The sequence below is a fragment of the Dermochelys coriacea genome, chromosome 1 (assembly GCF_009764565.3).
Source record: "Dermochelys coriacea isolate rDerCor1 chromosome 1, rDerCor1.pri.v4, whole genome shotgun sequence".
In the NCBI taxonomy this organism is placed as follows: domain Eukaryota; kingdom Metazoa; phylum Chordata; order Testudines; family Dermochelyidae; genus Dermochelys; species Dermochelys coriacea.
The window spans coordinates 349,334,726-349,350,601 of NC_050068.2; the positions used below are offsets into that span (position 1 = coordinate 349,334,726).

The 15,876-nt window shown below is 46.0% G+C and overlaps 1 protein-coding gene across 4 annotated transcripts in view; it reads right to left on the minus strand.

Moving 5' to 3' along the window:
* AHCYL2 (adenosylhomocysteinase like 2) overlaps nucleotides 1-15,876 on the minus strand; it is a 216,815-nt gene that overhangs the window by 75,980 nt on the left and 124,959 nt on the right. The window contains exon 1 of one of the 4 annotated variants that reach the window (XM_038394256.2): nucleotides 3,473-3,937. The exons of 2 other annotated variants lie outside the window; for them this stretch is intronic. In XM_038394256.2, the coding sequence (XP_038250184.1) occupies nucleotides 3,473-3,529 (57 nt within the window). In that variant the 5' untranslated portion in view covers nucleotides 3,530-3,937. Of the gene's footprint in view, nucleotides 1-3,472; nucleotides 3,938-15,876 lie in introns of those variants that run through there. One more of the 4 variants, XM_038394274.2, reaches the window with a different exon arrangement.

The window sequence follows — 15,876 nt, forward strand, 5'->3', positions numbered from 1 at the left end:
TCCTAGCAGACGAGTAGAACTTTCACACTTGGATGCCAGGAAAATCCCTTCCCCTCACTGCCATTCCTAGGCTTCTTCACTAAAAACTTCCCACCATGGCCAAATTGATACAACTCTACTGGTGGAAGTGCTAATGGAGACAGAACTCCAAGCAGATACTAGAATTTTATCACTATGTTCATATACCTGTTCAGAGCAGGATTATGTAACACAGGTAAAAATGCTGCCATCTGACAGTCCCTGGTCTATATTACTGCTACCACCCTAGCAACCATGTTTGGAAGTGCGCTGGTGGAAAATTTTTAATAAAACAGCTTTGTGTGGACAAGGCCAAAGAGAGACTGGGATGACGAACTACATAAACATTTACAAATGGAGAAAATAGCTCCTCAAACTTATTACCAGGTCTGTTTGTAGCGGCACTGTGACAGCTGAGGCCAAGTGGCAAGGTTCTTTCCATATTATTTCAAGTTGCTCAGGTAACAAAAGGGGGCTTTGTCTTCTCCAGTATAAAATCATAAGATCATAGAAGTTAGAGAGGAAAACACCTGTTCGGTCCTCTAGGCAGGATACATTTCCTCCAACAATGAATGCATTTGATGTTGAAATGATACTACATATGATCTTCGTCACAGGCCCAAAACCAGCAAGTTTTTCCACTTGTTTTGAAAGTGCTCAAGAAGTTCCTTTAAAGCGCTTGCTACAGGCCATCTGCATGCGTCGCCCGGGCACCTGTTGTTTGGACCCATATATACAGTATTCAACACACACTAGAAAGAAACAGCTTTTTCCCAGAGCAATGAGTTATTACAAGTGAAACCGGTTCCCTCTGTGCATTCTGAGCTATTACCATGTCTTCAACATGAAACTGCTGAAGTCTCCAGAAAGAATCCATTTGCCTGGTGTTTCTGGTGTCTCACCAGCATTACCACTGCACTGAGCATGGTTTTTTGCTGAAAACAGATAAGGGAACTTTTGCTGAATTTTAAAGGGCGGATCTGAAAATCCAATACTTGATTTTACAATTGCCGCAGGTCCCCAGCAGTACTTTTGATCCCGACCACACTGGGGTTAGAATCACATGAGCCACAACTGCATTTAAACAGGGTTTTTGCTAGCAGGATTCTTCTACCAAAATTTCCCTAGATTGGTGTGGACAGGGATTTGCTTAAGGCCAGTATTTAGACTAAGCTATAGGTTACCTGAGAGGTTATCTGTGATTAAGTCATGGAGGCTGCAGAAGTCCCGGAATCCATGACTTCCAGAGACCTCCGTGACTTCAGCTCATGGTGGCTGGATGCTGCAAGTCCCCCTGCTGCACATGGTGGCTGGTGGGGGGTTCCATGCAGCTCCCAGATGCTGAGGGCAGCGGGGGCCCCTGGAGCTCCGAGCCACGGGCGAGTCCAAGCCGAGCAGCTCTCGGCTGCCACAGGCAGCGGGGGACCTTGGAGCTCCAAGTCTCCACAAGTGGTGGAGGCCCTGGAGCTCTGAGCTGGAGCCCCTGCAGCTGCCCAGCCTCTGTGGGTGGTGTGGGGACTCTGCAGCTCCCCATTTTGTCAAGGATATTTTTAGTAAAAGTCACGGACATGTCATGGGCTTCCATGAATATTCTGTGTCCCATCCGTGACTTTTACTAAAAATATCTGTGACAAAATCTTAACTTTATCTATGATACCATCTATGCACAGTCTAGATCTCCGCTTCATTGTAATTTCTACCATATTGAGGGTCACAGTAGTCCCCCAACACAGTTAACATTGGGTTCATTCTCCTCAGTCATGTTCTAACCCTATTCCTGTTTTTTTCTTCAGCCCTGTAAAACTTCAAATGTATAGCACAATTCAGGGACACCTGCATTACAAGACTGATTTAAATCATGTCAAAAGATTGCTGTGTTGCAACTGATTCCTCCAATGCAGTGAAAGTTATAATGTATGTGGGACCTTAAGCTTGCTTGTTATACAACCAGTTTAAAATACAGCTTGGCTGACCCATGCGAAAGGGACTAAATGTAAGTGCTTTAAAAAGTGCACTAAAAATCAGTGCTTTATCCAACCTGGGTACCTAGGTTAGAACAGTGATTTTTAGTAATCCCCGAACTCCCTGAATCTTAACACCCCACAACTCTGAGGGGTAGTAGGTTTGAAATAAAGCCCCAAACCAACATGTGAATTTTGCCGTTCAGGACAATCTTTATTTATAGTGTGGTTGGACCCATCCACGCTGGCTTGGCAAATCATGTTATATCTGGGTTTAGCAGAGTTCAAACTGATTAAGCGTGGCTGTTAAACACAACTACAAGCTCTTTGTAGATGGGCCTTGTAGCACAGACTCTTTAAAATGTATTTTTTTTTTCAGAAAAAATACATGTCCAGATAGCAAAGAGAAACTGTTAGAGCCTGTTTAAAGCTAGAAACTGTTTAAAGCTCACTCCTGCCGACAAACAGCGGCTACACTGAGTGGCTTCCAGCCGCACAGCTGTAGCAGCAAAGCCCTGTCGTTAGAAGGTGCGTAGTGTAGACACAATCTAAGAAGAGCTCATAAGAGTCAACTTTTCAAACAGAAAGAATTTAGGTTGTAAACCGTGAGTAGCAATCTGGGAAGGAGTAATAGCTCTTAATATGGCACTCTTTTGCACTAGGATGGCATAAGCATTTTTAAACCATGGTAGGTGCACAGACACTTTCTCTGGTGAAAGCTATCCCCCAGAAACAAGCTTTAACTGTTCAAGTGCTGGCTAGTTTTCAAAACAGAATCACTATGTCGTCAACCATTTCAAGAACTCCTAGTGTCAAAAGAGCAAAGCAGAGAAAAGGTTATTTCAGTTCTCACTGTGTTTCCTCTCCTGCCCTCTTACTGGTTGAGGTGAGATTGAGCAGCACATGTTGCTCTGAGGATCAGTTGCCTGCTTTAAAATTAACATTAGGGAAGATAACACAGACATAAGCAACACAGAGGCCATTTCAAAGATGGAGTCCTACTTAGTAATAAACATTAAGACTGCCAACGAAATAATAAAGAGTGTTTGCTATGTATATCTTGTTCTCAGAGTAGACAATGCAATGCACCGCAGAAGATTATTCTGCACTTCAAGTGGTTTTTCCTCCATGTATCTCAGATTGCTTTATAAACATTAAGTCTTTACACAATATTCCTGTGAAGTAGGAAAACAGTATCCCCATTCCATAGGTAAAGACTATTTCTAGTGCCCCTTGACCTTTTACAGTTAGACCGGACAGTATATGTACAATGAAGAATAATCCTGCATTGGCAAGGAGATGGGACTACTGGATCTTGCCTGCCTCTGACTTTAATGATTCCCATTCCTGGTAAATTTTATTATACTTGAGTACAATGCAGTAAAATTGAGCCTGGCATAAATCCACCTGACAAAGAGAAACTCCCTTTAGAAATCCAATAGTGACCGATTTGCTATGTATTAACTAAAATAATAAACTATACATCAACTCACCATCCACTCTGGCATGTGGAAAGCAGAGGTACCTGCGCTGCTGTCCCATTTCTCCATAGCTGAGACTTTTCAAGTTTGTTTTGTAGCAATGGGAATTGCTATTTGGATGTGCAAAAAGAAAAACCACACACACACACTGTATGCGCGCACTCAAACTCAAGAGCCAAGCTCCTAGCTTTTCAGGAGCTTCAGTGGCTGCACCCCCTTCCAGCACAGGCCTTCTATTCAAATCAACCTCATTAGTTAAGTGCTCAGACAGAAGATAGGCAGCTCCAAGGACTGATTCAATGCCTCGTTTCTGTTTGAAACCCTGGGCCAGATGACGCTCTCAAACACAGTTTCTCTTGTGGCTACTTCATACTTTCAGCTGGGCACTGCATGATGCACAAGCAATGAACCCCTCTCTCTACAGACTTTTAGCTCCAGTTGAGTGCAGAGTGCACGCCTGGCAACCTTGCTTTTGTGTGTGTGATATCTATCAATGGCCTGCCTACGCCCCTAAGAATACGTCACTGAAAATGCTGATACCGTGATCAATAAGGATCAAGGTCAAGAACGCACTTCTATTTTTATAGCTACTTTTTGCACTGTATTGTAAACATGTGTCTCCTTGAATGTAGCTGGATACTTGATAGCATTAAAAGTTCATGCAACTCTGAACAAAATAGCATACGAGTGTCTCTAGCTGCTAAAAATGCACTCCTGGCAAACTAGCAAAACAGCGTATTTAAAATTAACCTCTAAGTGCCACAATTTTGTATAGAACCCAGTAAATATTGTTTTTAAAGAATATATGCATTTATCAGATTCAGGGAAAAGCAGTGGAGTGTATTTACTTGTCCACAGCTCCCTCTGCTGGGTAATATGCACACCCTTCTTTTTGGAACTAGCTGAAAACCAGGTACTGTATAAACATCTAGCTGAAATGAATGATTATAAAGTGTTCTCATGTTCAGAAGAGTTACAGGGTCCAATGTTTGTTGACTCCACATTAAACTTGCTCAGTTTACAAGTAAAATTATGGCTTTGTGATCTGCTAATGCTGCACACTCAGCATGGGGTTTCTAAACTAAGTTGGGTCTTTCCGGTTCACTCACTACCAACATTTAAGATTCTGCAATCAGAATTTAGTGAAGAATCTATCTTCAATGCACGAGCTAGAAAAGAATCCAGCTCATTATTCTGTAGCTGCATCGGTTCTGCAGGAGTAAAAAGTAGTAAAAACTTTCATCAGTCTGGAGAGCCATGTCTGATTACACACAAAACAGATGTTGGAATAAGGTGTCAAACAGTACATTAATGTTTTATCTGTTATTGGCTTTTTATAAAAGAGAAATTTCGTAGAACAATGGCAATCTGGACTAACTAGCTAATCCTCTTACAGAAGCTAGTTTTCCAATTATAAGATCCAAATTCCACCCAAAAGAAACTGATCCCCTTGAAAATTTCCATGTCATTTCTCATTCAGAGAGATTTATTTCTGGGAAACCCCCCAAAAAAGAGGTTTAAAGTTATGACGGTTGACTTTTTCTCATCACTGAATTTTTGAACAATTTCCTAAGGTTTTTTTGGCACATCATCTCCAAAATGGCTCAGGCTACCAACTTACAAATGTGTTTTAGCATTGCTGATAAATGTCTTCCAGTGTTTGAACACATATTAGTATTCCAACAGCATACTTCCATAACAGAACAAAACAACGGGGCAATGTTAAGGTTGGATGGGAGCTGCAAATTGGTGGTGGGGCTGTTAGTGAATGATTATATGGCAGTGGAAATCTGGCTGGATATCTTTATTGTTCATACAGAGTTTAATGTGGATTTTTTTTATTTGATAGGTACAGAATTTTTGTAAATAAAGTAATGGGAGGGGGGTGCCACCTTGAATCCACTGAAATGCTGTCAAATTTAGCTCTTCTATAACAAAGTTTTTTGTCTGTAAACAATACTTTAAGACAACTTGACAGCACTCTGGCTTCTCTCTTTCTCAGAGATATTGACAGCTTCCCCTGCATGCCTCTTAGAAGTACCATGCAAGAGGATGAATACAGCACATCACACTTATTCATTCCTCTCTCTTCCATCCTGCCTTCATCAGAGGGTATTTGGCTTCTGAAACCACCATTCCTTCCAGAAAGTCATGCAATGATGAATTTTGGATTGCAAAACTCACCTCAATGCTTGGGACAGTGTCCTGTAATCTACAGTAGTTTTCCTCTCCTATCCTCTTAGTGTATCAACAATTTTGAATGCCAAAGGTTTGGAGTTGCCAGGAAGCTGAGACAGGGTCATCTGAGGCTAGGGGATAAAACTGAAACCCAAGCAGAGCATCTAGTATGTTTTGGACAAAGAGTTGTAATGAAACAGGGACAAATCCAATGCTGGGGTAAGCAGGGACAACTCCACGGAACTGGATGTAATCCTAATATGTCAAGGGTGAATCTGGCCCATAGACTTGATCAGGGGTCTCAAACATGCGGTCTGTGGGGTTATTTTCTGCAGCCCACCAGTTCTCAGCAACACCCCCCCCCCCCCGCGCTCCTATCGCTTACCTAGAGCGGCTCTGGCCCGGCGCGCACTGGGGGCAGGGCAGGCTCCCTGCCTGCCTGCCCCGCGCCATTCCTGAGGGAGCAGGGGCACAGGAGTCTGTGTGTTGCCCTTGCTTCCAGGCACCGCCCCCCACAGCTGGGAATGGGGAACCGTAGTCAATGGGAGCTTCAGGGGAGGTACCTGGACGAGCAGCCAGGGAATTAAGCATTAAGGAAGAATTAAGCACTATGAGAATTAAGGAAACCCTGTCCTGACAAGTCTTGAGGAGCACCCTGTGTATGAAGGGGAATGGTTGGAACGCGTACAGCAGGTGACCTGTCCATCACAAGTGAAAGGCATCCACAATGGAGCCTGGGCTATGGTTCAGGAAGGAGCAGAATCTCTGGCACTTCCTGTTGCCCCACCTCTGGAAAATTGAGTGAGTGATGTCCGGTCTGAGGGACCACTCATGTCCATGGAAAAAGCGACTGAGGCGGTCTGCCAGCTCGTTCTGCACCCCTGGAAGATGCGACACCTGCAGGTGTATGGAGTGGGCAATACAAAAGTCCCACAGCACGAGGGCTTCCCGACAGAGGGGAGAAGAACGAGCACCACCATGTTTGTTTATATAGAACATAGCTGCAGTATTGTCTGTGAGCACCAATGCACACATGCCCTGCAGATGGGCCTGAAACACTTGGCATGCCAAGCGAACTGCCCTCAGCTCCCTCACATTGATGTGCAGCGATAGCTCTGCATCGGACCAGAGGCCCTGGGTTCTGATATTGCCCAGATGCACTCCCCAACCAAGCGTGGCCAAGGGAAAGCATGGGTTGGGGTTTTGCAAAGGGTACTCCCGCACAAACCAGCTGAGGTTGCAGCCACCATTGGAGAGAATGGAGAATTTGAGGCGGGAGGGTCACGATGGAGTCCGATGGGTCCCTCCCCGGTCTGTGTACCTACGCTAACCACGTCTGGAGGGGCTGGAGGTGCAGCCTGGCATGCTGTACCACGTATGCCCCAGTAGTCTCATACAATTCCTGGCCGTAGTTGTGGGGAAGCGGAGGAGGGTCTGGATAATGCCCATGAGCGCTCTGAAACACAGTTCCAGAAGAAATGCCTTCATGCGCGTGGAGTCCAAGAGAGTGCCGATGAACTCTATTGTTTGTGTGGGGGTCAATGTGGACTTGGGCTCATTCAATACAAGTCCCAACCTGTGAAACGTAGCCTGGGCCAGGGATACATGCTCCACCACCTCTGCTTGGGACTCGGCCTTGATGATCCAGTCGTCCAAATTTGCCTGTGGAGGAAGGCCGCCACTACAGCCATACACTTGGTGAACACCCGGGGGGCGGTTGAAAGGCCAAATGGGAGCACCCTGAACTGGTAGTGCTGGCCACTGACCGCAAATCTGAAAAAGCGTCTGTGGGCTGGCATAATAGCAATGTGAAAATACGTGTCCTTCAAGTCAAGGGCGGTGTATCAGTCTCCCGGATCCAGGGAGGGAATGATGGCGGCCAGAGAGACCATGGAAAACTTCATCTTTTTTATGTATGTGTTGAAATCTTGTAGGCCAAAGCCTGCCCTTGCCCCTGAATTCCTGCGGAACCTCCTCTATTGTCCCTAGAGCTAGGAGCAATTGTACCTCTTGTAAGAGGAGTTGCTTGTGAGAGGGGTCCCTGATGAGGGACAGAGAAGGGGGGTGGGAGGGAACAGAACTGGATAGAATATCCCATCCCTACCGTGCTGAGGACCCAGCTGTCTGATGTGATCTGAGACCAAGCACAATAGAAGCGGGAGAGCCGATTCACAAACGGGGGTGGGGAGGAGGGAAGGATCCAAGAAGGCAACTGGTGTGCCGTCCTCGTGCACATCAAAAAGTTGGGCTTGGGGCTGGGGGGCTGTTTGGTTGAACCCTGACCTTGGCCCAAGGAGGATTGTGGTGGGCGCCCCCTGTTATTTCTGCCCCTCCTCCTAGGTGGATCCGCCGAGGAGGCCTGGATAGAAACGGGATGGGGGCTGAGGTCTAAAGGGCTTTCTCTGAGGCACTGGGGTGTGTAGCCCCAGAGACTTCAGAGTTGCCCACAAGTCCTTCAGGCTATGCAGGCACGTGTCCATATTTTGAGCAAACAGGCCCTCACAGTCAAAGGGGAGGTCCTGAATTGTATTTTGGACTTCAGGTGGGATCACTGAAACCTGAAGCCATGCACTGCGCCTCATAGTGACGGCGGTGGCCATGGTTCTAGCCGTAGAGTTCGCTGCGTCCAGGGCTGCCTAGAGGGCGGTCCTAGAGACCACTCTACCCTCCTCAAGGAGCACACCAAACTCCCTGCGAGAATCAGCTGGGATTAACTCCTGGAATTTAGCCAACGAGCTCCAGGAATTGAAAGCGTAATGGCTAAGCACTGTCTGCTGATTCGCTACCCGAAGCTGGAGCCCCCCAGTCAAATAGACTTTACAGCCAAAGAGATCCGGCTTCTTGACATCATGTGACTTAGGTGTGGGCCCTGGTTGACCCTGCGGCTCCTTGTGGTTTGCCGCATCAACCACCAGAGTCCCCAGTTGGGGGTGGGTAAACAGGTGCTCATAGCCCTTTTGTGGCACAAAATAGCGTCTCTCGACTCCTTTAGCCGTTGGTGGTACAGAGGCCGGGGTTTGCCAGAGTACCTTCGTGGTGTTCTGAATTGTCCTTATGAGGGGCAAAGCTACTCTGGAAAGACCCTCGGCGGTGAGGATGTCCACCATCGGATCTGAGTCCTTCATAACCTCCTCTGCCTGGAGGTTGAGGTTGACTGCTACCCTCCTAAGCAGGTCCTGGTGGTATCCATCCATTGGTGGTAGAATGGTGGAGGTTCCCGCCACTGCCTCATCTGGTGAAGAGGAGGAAGAAGTTCCCAGGACAGGGTCTTCCTGTTCCTTGGGTTCTCTGGAGGCCGAGTCAGGTACCTCGGAGCACGCCGCGACCGGAGGTTCAGGGGGAGGAGGGGCCGTGCTTGACTGTGGCCACTCAACAGCCCTGTCCCGTAAGGGATCCTCAGGGGCCCTAGGGGTGTGGCATGCCATCGACGTCGCTGATAGAGGGGCACGGGGGGCCGATAGCACCGACACTGGCCTAGATCCCTGACCTTGAGCCTGGTGGTAGGCCCAGTGGGTCCAAAAATGCCACTGCACAGGGCCCTGCCACTGCAGTGGCCAAGTGGCGACTGGTGCCGGTTATTCCACCGACCTACGGTGCCGAGACTAGGAGTGGCTGCGTTGGGACACAGACTATTCCGCGTCTGACTCTGACAAGTATTCTGTACCTGACCACGGGGGAGCAGAGCCCAACGGTGCCGGGGAACGGTACTGGGGAGATGGAGATTGACGCCGCAACATCATGGGCTTCCCCCGATGATGAATCAACGGCAGCACTGCTGCCAGTGCTGCCGATGCCATTGGTGCCGCCACCAGTGCCACCACTGGGGGGGGGAGGGATAAGCTCAGTGGTTTGAGCATTGGCCTACTAAACCCAGGGTTGTGAGTTCAATTTTTGAGGAGGCCATTTAGGGATCTGGGGCAAAAATTGGGGATTGGTCCTGCTTTGAGCAGGGGGTTGGACTAGATGACCTCCTGAGGTCCCTTCCAACCCTGATATTCTATGATTCTATGATCAGTATTGCAACCAATGTTGTAATCGACTGCGATGCTGTGCATGACGTCACAGTTGGTGCCGTCACCGTCACTACTGGCGGTGCCTGAGTTTGCGAGGCCAGGCCCCACACCTGCGGGGCCAGGTACGGAGCCATCATATCAATGAGGTCTTGAGCCACCTCAGATGCATCTGGAGTGGAGATTAGATCAAGCTCTTCCTCCAAATCGTCATGGGTAGGAGAATCCGTTCTCGCCGAACTTAACGGCTCTGCACCTGGGGCCGGAGTCAACAGTACCGGTTCTGAGGGACCAGACTGAGGGTGTCCCGCCAGAGGACACACCCCACTGGAATCCCCCCTCAGCTTCCTACCCAGGGAACGTCCCCTGTCTGGTTTCTTTTTCTTATGCGGCACTGGAGATTGTGAATGGTGCTGCTGTGAAGCACTGGCCTTGCGGGCCACAGAGTGGTGCCAGTACTCCCTGGTGGAGTCCTTCCTCGGTGCCAGGACATCCTGCACCGAGGGTGCCGGCGTCAGCTCAGGCTGTGGCTGAAGGGTTTACTCCATCAAGAGGAGCTTCAGGTGATAGTCCTGCTCCCTCTTAGTCCTGGGTCTGAAGCTCCTGCAAATAGAGCACTTATCTGTCTGATGGCCCTCCTCAAGGCACTTGAGACAGGCAGTGTGCAGATCACTTGTTGGCATAGGTTTTGCACACCTCTCGCATAGAATCATAGAATCATAGAATATCAGGGTTGGAAGGGACCCCAGAAGGTCATCTAGTCCAACCCCCTGCTCAAAGCAGGACCAAGTCCCAGTTAAATCATCCTAGCCAGGGCTTTGTCAAGCCTGACCTTAAAAACCTCTAAGGAAGGAGATTCTACCACCTCCCTAGGTAACGCATTCCAGTGTTTCACCACCCTCTTAGTGAAAAAGTTTTTCCTAATATCCAATCTAAACCTCCCCCATTGCAACTTGAGACCATTACTCCTCGTTCTGTCATCTGCTACCATTGAGAACAGTCTAGAGCCATCCTCTTTGAAACCCCCTTTCAGGTAGTTGAAAGCAGCTATCAAATCCCCCCTCATTCTTCTCTTCTGCAGACTAAACAATCCCAGCTCCCTCAGCCTCTCCTCATAAGTCATGTGCTCTAGACCCCTAATCATTTTTGTTGCCCTTCGCTGTACTCTTTCCAATTTATCCACATCCTTCTTGTAGTGTGGGGCCCAAAACTGGACACAGTACTCCAGATGAGGCCTCACCAGTGTCGAATAGAGGGGAACGATCACGTCCCTCGATCTGCTCGCTATGCCCCTACTTATACATCCCAAAATGCCATTGGCCTTCTTGGCAACAAGGGCACACTGCTGACTCATATCCAGCTTCTCGTCCACTGTCACCCCTAGGTCCTTTTCCGCAGAACTGCTGCCGAGCCATTCGGTCCCTAGTCTGTAGCGGTGCATTGGATTCTTCCATCCTAAGTGCAGGACCCTGCACTTATCCTTATTGAACCTCATTAGATTTCTTTTGGCCCAATCTTCCAATTTGTCTAGGTCCTTCTGTATCCTATCCCTCCCCTCCAGCGTATCTACCACTCCTCCCAGTTTAGTATCATCCGCAAATTTGCTGAGAGTGCAATCCACACCATCCTCCAGATCATTTATGAAGATATTGAACAAAACGGGCCCCAGGACCGACCCCTGGGGCACTCCACTTGACACCGGCTGCCAACTAGACATGGAGCCATTGATCACTACCCGTTGAGCCCGACAATCTAGCCAGCTTTCTACCCACCTTATAGTGCATTCATCCAGCCCATACTTCCTTAACTTGCTGAACTTGCATGCTTTAAACCCCTGCGACCGAGGCATACCATGGAGCCTGGGAGAGTAGAACGGGGGGGGACCCCGAAGTACGCTAAACTAATCTAATCTATAACTATTAACAACTAACAAACAACTATGCACACTAGAAACCAGGGAACCACTAGGTAAGGCATTTGCAAAGCAAGAGACAAAGCTGTTCCAACGACCGTCACGGGCGGTAAGAAGGAACTGAGCAAGTGACGGGTTGGCAGCGACATATATACACGGCCATGAAAGTACCACTCTAGTGGTCTCCACAGCCGACCTGATGGGTAATGCTAGGGAAAAGCTTCCGGCAAACGTGCATGCAGCACGCACACACACCTATTGGAATGCACATGAGCAATCACTCGAACAAGGACCAGTGCTTCTAGCCCTGTTAACACTTGCAGCTATTTCTCAAACTAATGCACTCTCATTAGCCTTCAAAAGATTTAATTGGAAACTGATAATTGATTGCTCCTCTCAAACAGTGAAACAAAAAGCATCGGTTGAAAAGTTTAAAAAGAAATTAATTTTTAAAAGTCACTTGTGGGCTGACTGTATGTATTAGTAACTCTAATAAGGAAGTCAATATTATTCCACTGTGCTCAACAAACTAATGAAATATTAATTCAAAGAATTCTGAATCTGCTGAAAATCTTGACTTCTGCAATCATTACATTTTTGAATCATTAGTATGTGGTGTTTTTTTTTCATATATTCTTGTACTCACAGAAAATATAACTCACGTAAAAACATCATACTTGGAAAATACTTCCAATATCAGATGAAATAAAATGGATTACTTCCAAGCCTTGTTAGGCTAAGATCTTTGTGCCAGGAACTTCATCTTCACATCTGTCTGTAAAGCACACAGAACACATTTTAAGCTAAATAAAAATAGTTCTACCACCACTTTCTTGCATGCTGGACCTATTAAACCTGCATTGCTTCCTATACCCTTATTTTAGCCAAGGACAGGCATCCCATGATAGGAAAAGGCAGATAATGAATCCTGGTCCCCTAGATATCCTTAAAAAAAAAAATCAGACCTTGAAATCTATAAGAAATGAACCAGTCTTAATCCAACTCCTACTGCAACATATCATAAATGACCACCACAAACTAGGTACCATCTTAGACAGCGTGAGCAAGCAGTTCAGTATGTTGGCAAAACTCCCATTGACTTCAAGGAGGGAGTTTTACCTGTTTAATGTACTGCAGGAGCCCACAGAGTAAAAGGAACAGAACGAGTAAGAATGCACCATGTTCCTCTTGCCACGGGTCAAGGATAAGGTATTAAAAAGAAACTTGCCCTGCTACAGAACTATTCTGTGGATAGAGAGCTCCAGTATCCAGGACTCTTAATTTAGCATCTTTCATGAGTGAAATTCACCCCTGTGCAGAGAGCTACCACAAGCCCTAAAGTGTACAAGAAACATCACTTTCTTTGTCACTCTGATCATCAGAAAGATGCTGAACCATATTCAAAAAATAGCGCCCTCAGTTAAATGAGCTTTGGACTAGCAGAACAGCTGAAGGCTTTAAAAACATTTGGTAAACAAAATTTAAACAGAGAGGTGAAATGCTCACTGGGACGGACACCCAAGGACAGGCTTTCACCTAGTAGTGACAAGTTTGAGAGAGGAGAGGAAAAGTGATTCCAAAGCGTTATGTAAATAGAGCTTTAGAGCCTGCTAAATGCTTTGAAGTGAGCTGTAGCTCACGAAAGCTTATGCTCTAATAAATTTGTTAGTCTCTAAGGTGCCACAAGTACTCCTTTTCTTTTTCCTGAAACCACAGAGGAAGACACTGCCTGAAAAATTAGGAATATTAAGAGGTCTCTGCTGGAGCTCATAGAAATACTTGGCTCTATAGAATAACGGATCCAATCTCTGCTGAAAACTTGAATAAAACTTAATGACAGACAGTCTCTTCAGCAGAACAACCAAACAAGGCAAGCCTCAGTAAGAGATGTTTGGCAATTAAACAAGAAATAAGTTTAATGTGAGAAGATAGGCAGTGAAAACTCTACACTGACACTAGGGGGTGCTGAGAGTCTGCAGAACAACAGCATTTATTCCTTATTTAATACATTCAACTTGATGGTTGCAAAAAAACTTCCAATTTACACCTTTCTGTGACAGGTTTCAGAGTAGCAGCCGTGTTAGTCTGTATTCGCAAAAAGAAAAGGAGGACTTGTGGCACCTTAGAGACTAACAAATTTATTTGAGCATAAGCTTTTGTGAGCTACAGCTCACTTCATCAGATGCATTTGCATTTGCATTTTCACGCATCCGATGAAGTGAGCTGTAGCTCACGAAAGCTTATGCTCAAATAAATTTGTTAGTCTCTAAGGTGCCACAAGTACTCCTTTTCTTTTCACCTTTCTGTGGGAACTCTGAAAAGATAAATAACAATAATACGTTTAGTCACTGGAGCTTTCAGGTTTACATAGCTTTATTTCCAAGCATTCATATAAAATGTCTTACAGAAAAGGTTCTCAACCTTTTTTCTTTCTGAGGCCCCCTCAACATGCTATAAAAACTCCACGGCCCACCTGTGCCACAACAACTGGTTTTCTGCATATAAAAGCCAGGGTTGGCATTAGGGGATAGCAAGCTGGGCAACTGCCTGGGGCCCCATGTCACAGTGGTCCTTGCAAAGTTACAGTGCTCAGACTCCAGCGTCAGCCCCAGGTGGCAGGGCTCAGGGGCCAGGGCTTCAGCCCCATGCAGCCGGGCTTCAGCTTTCTATCCTGGGCCCCAGCAAGTCTAATGCTGGCCTTGCTTGGCAGCCCCCCTGAAACCTGCTCACAGCCCCCCAGGGGGCTCTGGTTCCCTGGTTGAGGACCACTGTCTTACAGCATATGGCTCCACTTGGAGACATTTATCATTATGAACAGCACTGCTTTAATGAGAGAAAGGAGAAAAATTAATAAGGGCTCCCTCAAAAGAAGGCCATTACTCTGGGGCCAATGTACAAAATGAAGCAGGAGTGGGAAACTTAGTACCCATTGTGCCAACTGCCAACTTTAGAATGAGCCTGCGTTATTTCTATTCAACAGATGAAAGAGATCCCAGGAAAGAGTACATTAAATGCTCAAACGCACACATTGCTTTCCCACCTGTTTGAGCAAGGTATTTGCTGTTAAATGGATTGGAACCCTATTACACATTTACTTTTAAATAAGTACTTCCAGTGTTTGTAAATTAATGATCTCCATGTACACCATGCCAGTTCCAAGCTCTTTGGAATATTGTATTGAATATTGTAGGTGAGGGCCTAGCTCAGAGAGCAACTTTCTTTAGGTGCATCCGATAAAGTGAGCTACAGCTCACAAAAGCTTATGCTCTAATAAATTTGTTAGTCTCTAAGGTGCCACAAGTACGCCTTTTCTTTTTGCGAATACAAACTAACATGGCTGCTACTCTGAAACCTTTCTTTAGGTGGGAAGCCTGAATTGCAACACTTTTCACAGAAAGTCCCACTTTACGTGATCCTGCTAATGGTGAGTTTGAGAGTCTATGTAAGACATGTCAGTAACTAAAATACTTAAAAGAAGTGCAGCAATTGCTTGTGAGAATGTGTATGCAGGAGAATACAGAATGGATTTTCTCTGTCTGTAGAGTCCTCTGCAGTTCATCCTCTGGACTCAGAAGGCCCACCACTAAACACAGTGGGGTTCAGCATAAGGAAATGCCTTCTACCAGTGCCAAAGACTTCCTCAATTAGATGAGTTGCCGAGCTAATGAACAGTTACATTTAGAAAATTAATTCTAAATAATAAATAAATGAATAAATGAATAAATAAATAAATGATAAAGCCCCCAAATAGCTCTGCTGCAGTGCTTTTCATCCATAGATCTTCTAGCACTTTACATAGGAGATAAATATCATTCCCATTTTACAGATGGGAAACTGAGGCACAAAGGGTGAAGTGGTTTCCCCAATGTCACCCAGCAAGCCAATGGAAGAGCCAGGAATTAGAATCTATGTCTCTTAAGCCTCAGTCCAGCTAGCCCTACAGTGAATGCATTCTGATAAATTACTAAAATCCTAGGAAGTACAACAGAAATTCGTATTATTGGTTTGTCTGTATATTCATCTTAAATACTTCATGACAATGAGTTTATAGACCAAGTCCAAAAGCCCAATGAAAATCTAGGGGATCTAAGTGTATGTCACCTTTCCAGGGACATACAGCATAGCCTATAACTTCTAATCACCAAAAAAAGGCATTCAAACTCACCTTCCATCCATTCAAAACACTTTAACAAAATGATTTCAAAAAGAAAAGGAGGACTTGTGGCACCTTAGAGACTAACAAATTTATTAGAGCATAAGCTTTCGTGAGCTACAGCTCACTTCATCGGATGCATTTGGTGGAAATGCATTTCCAC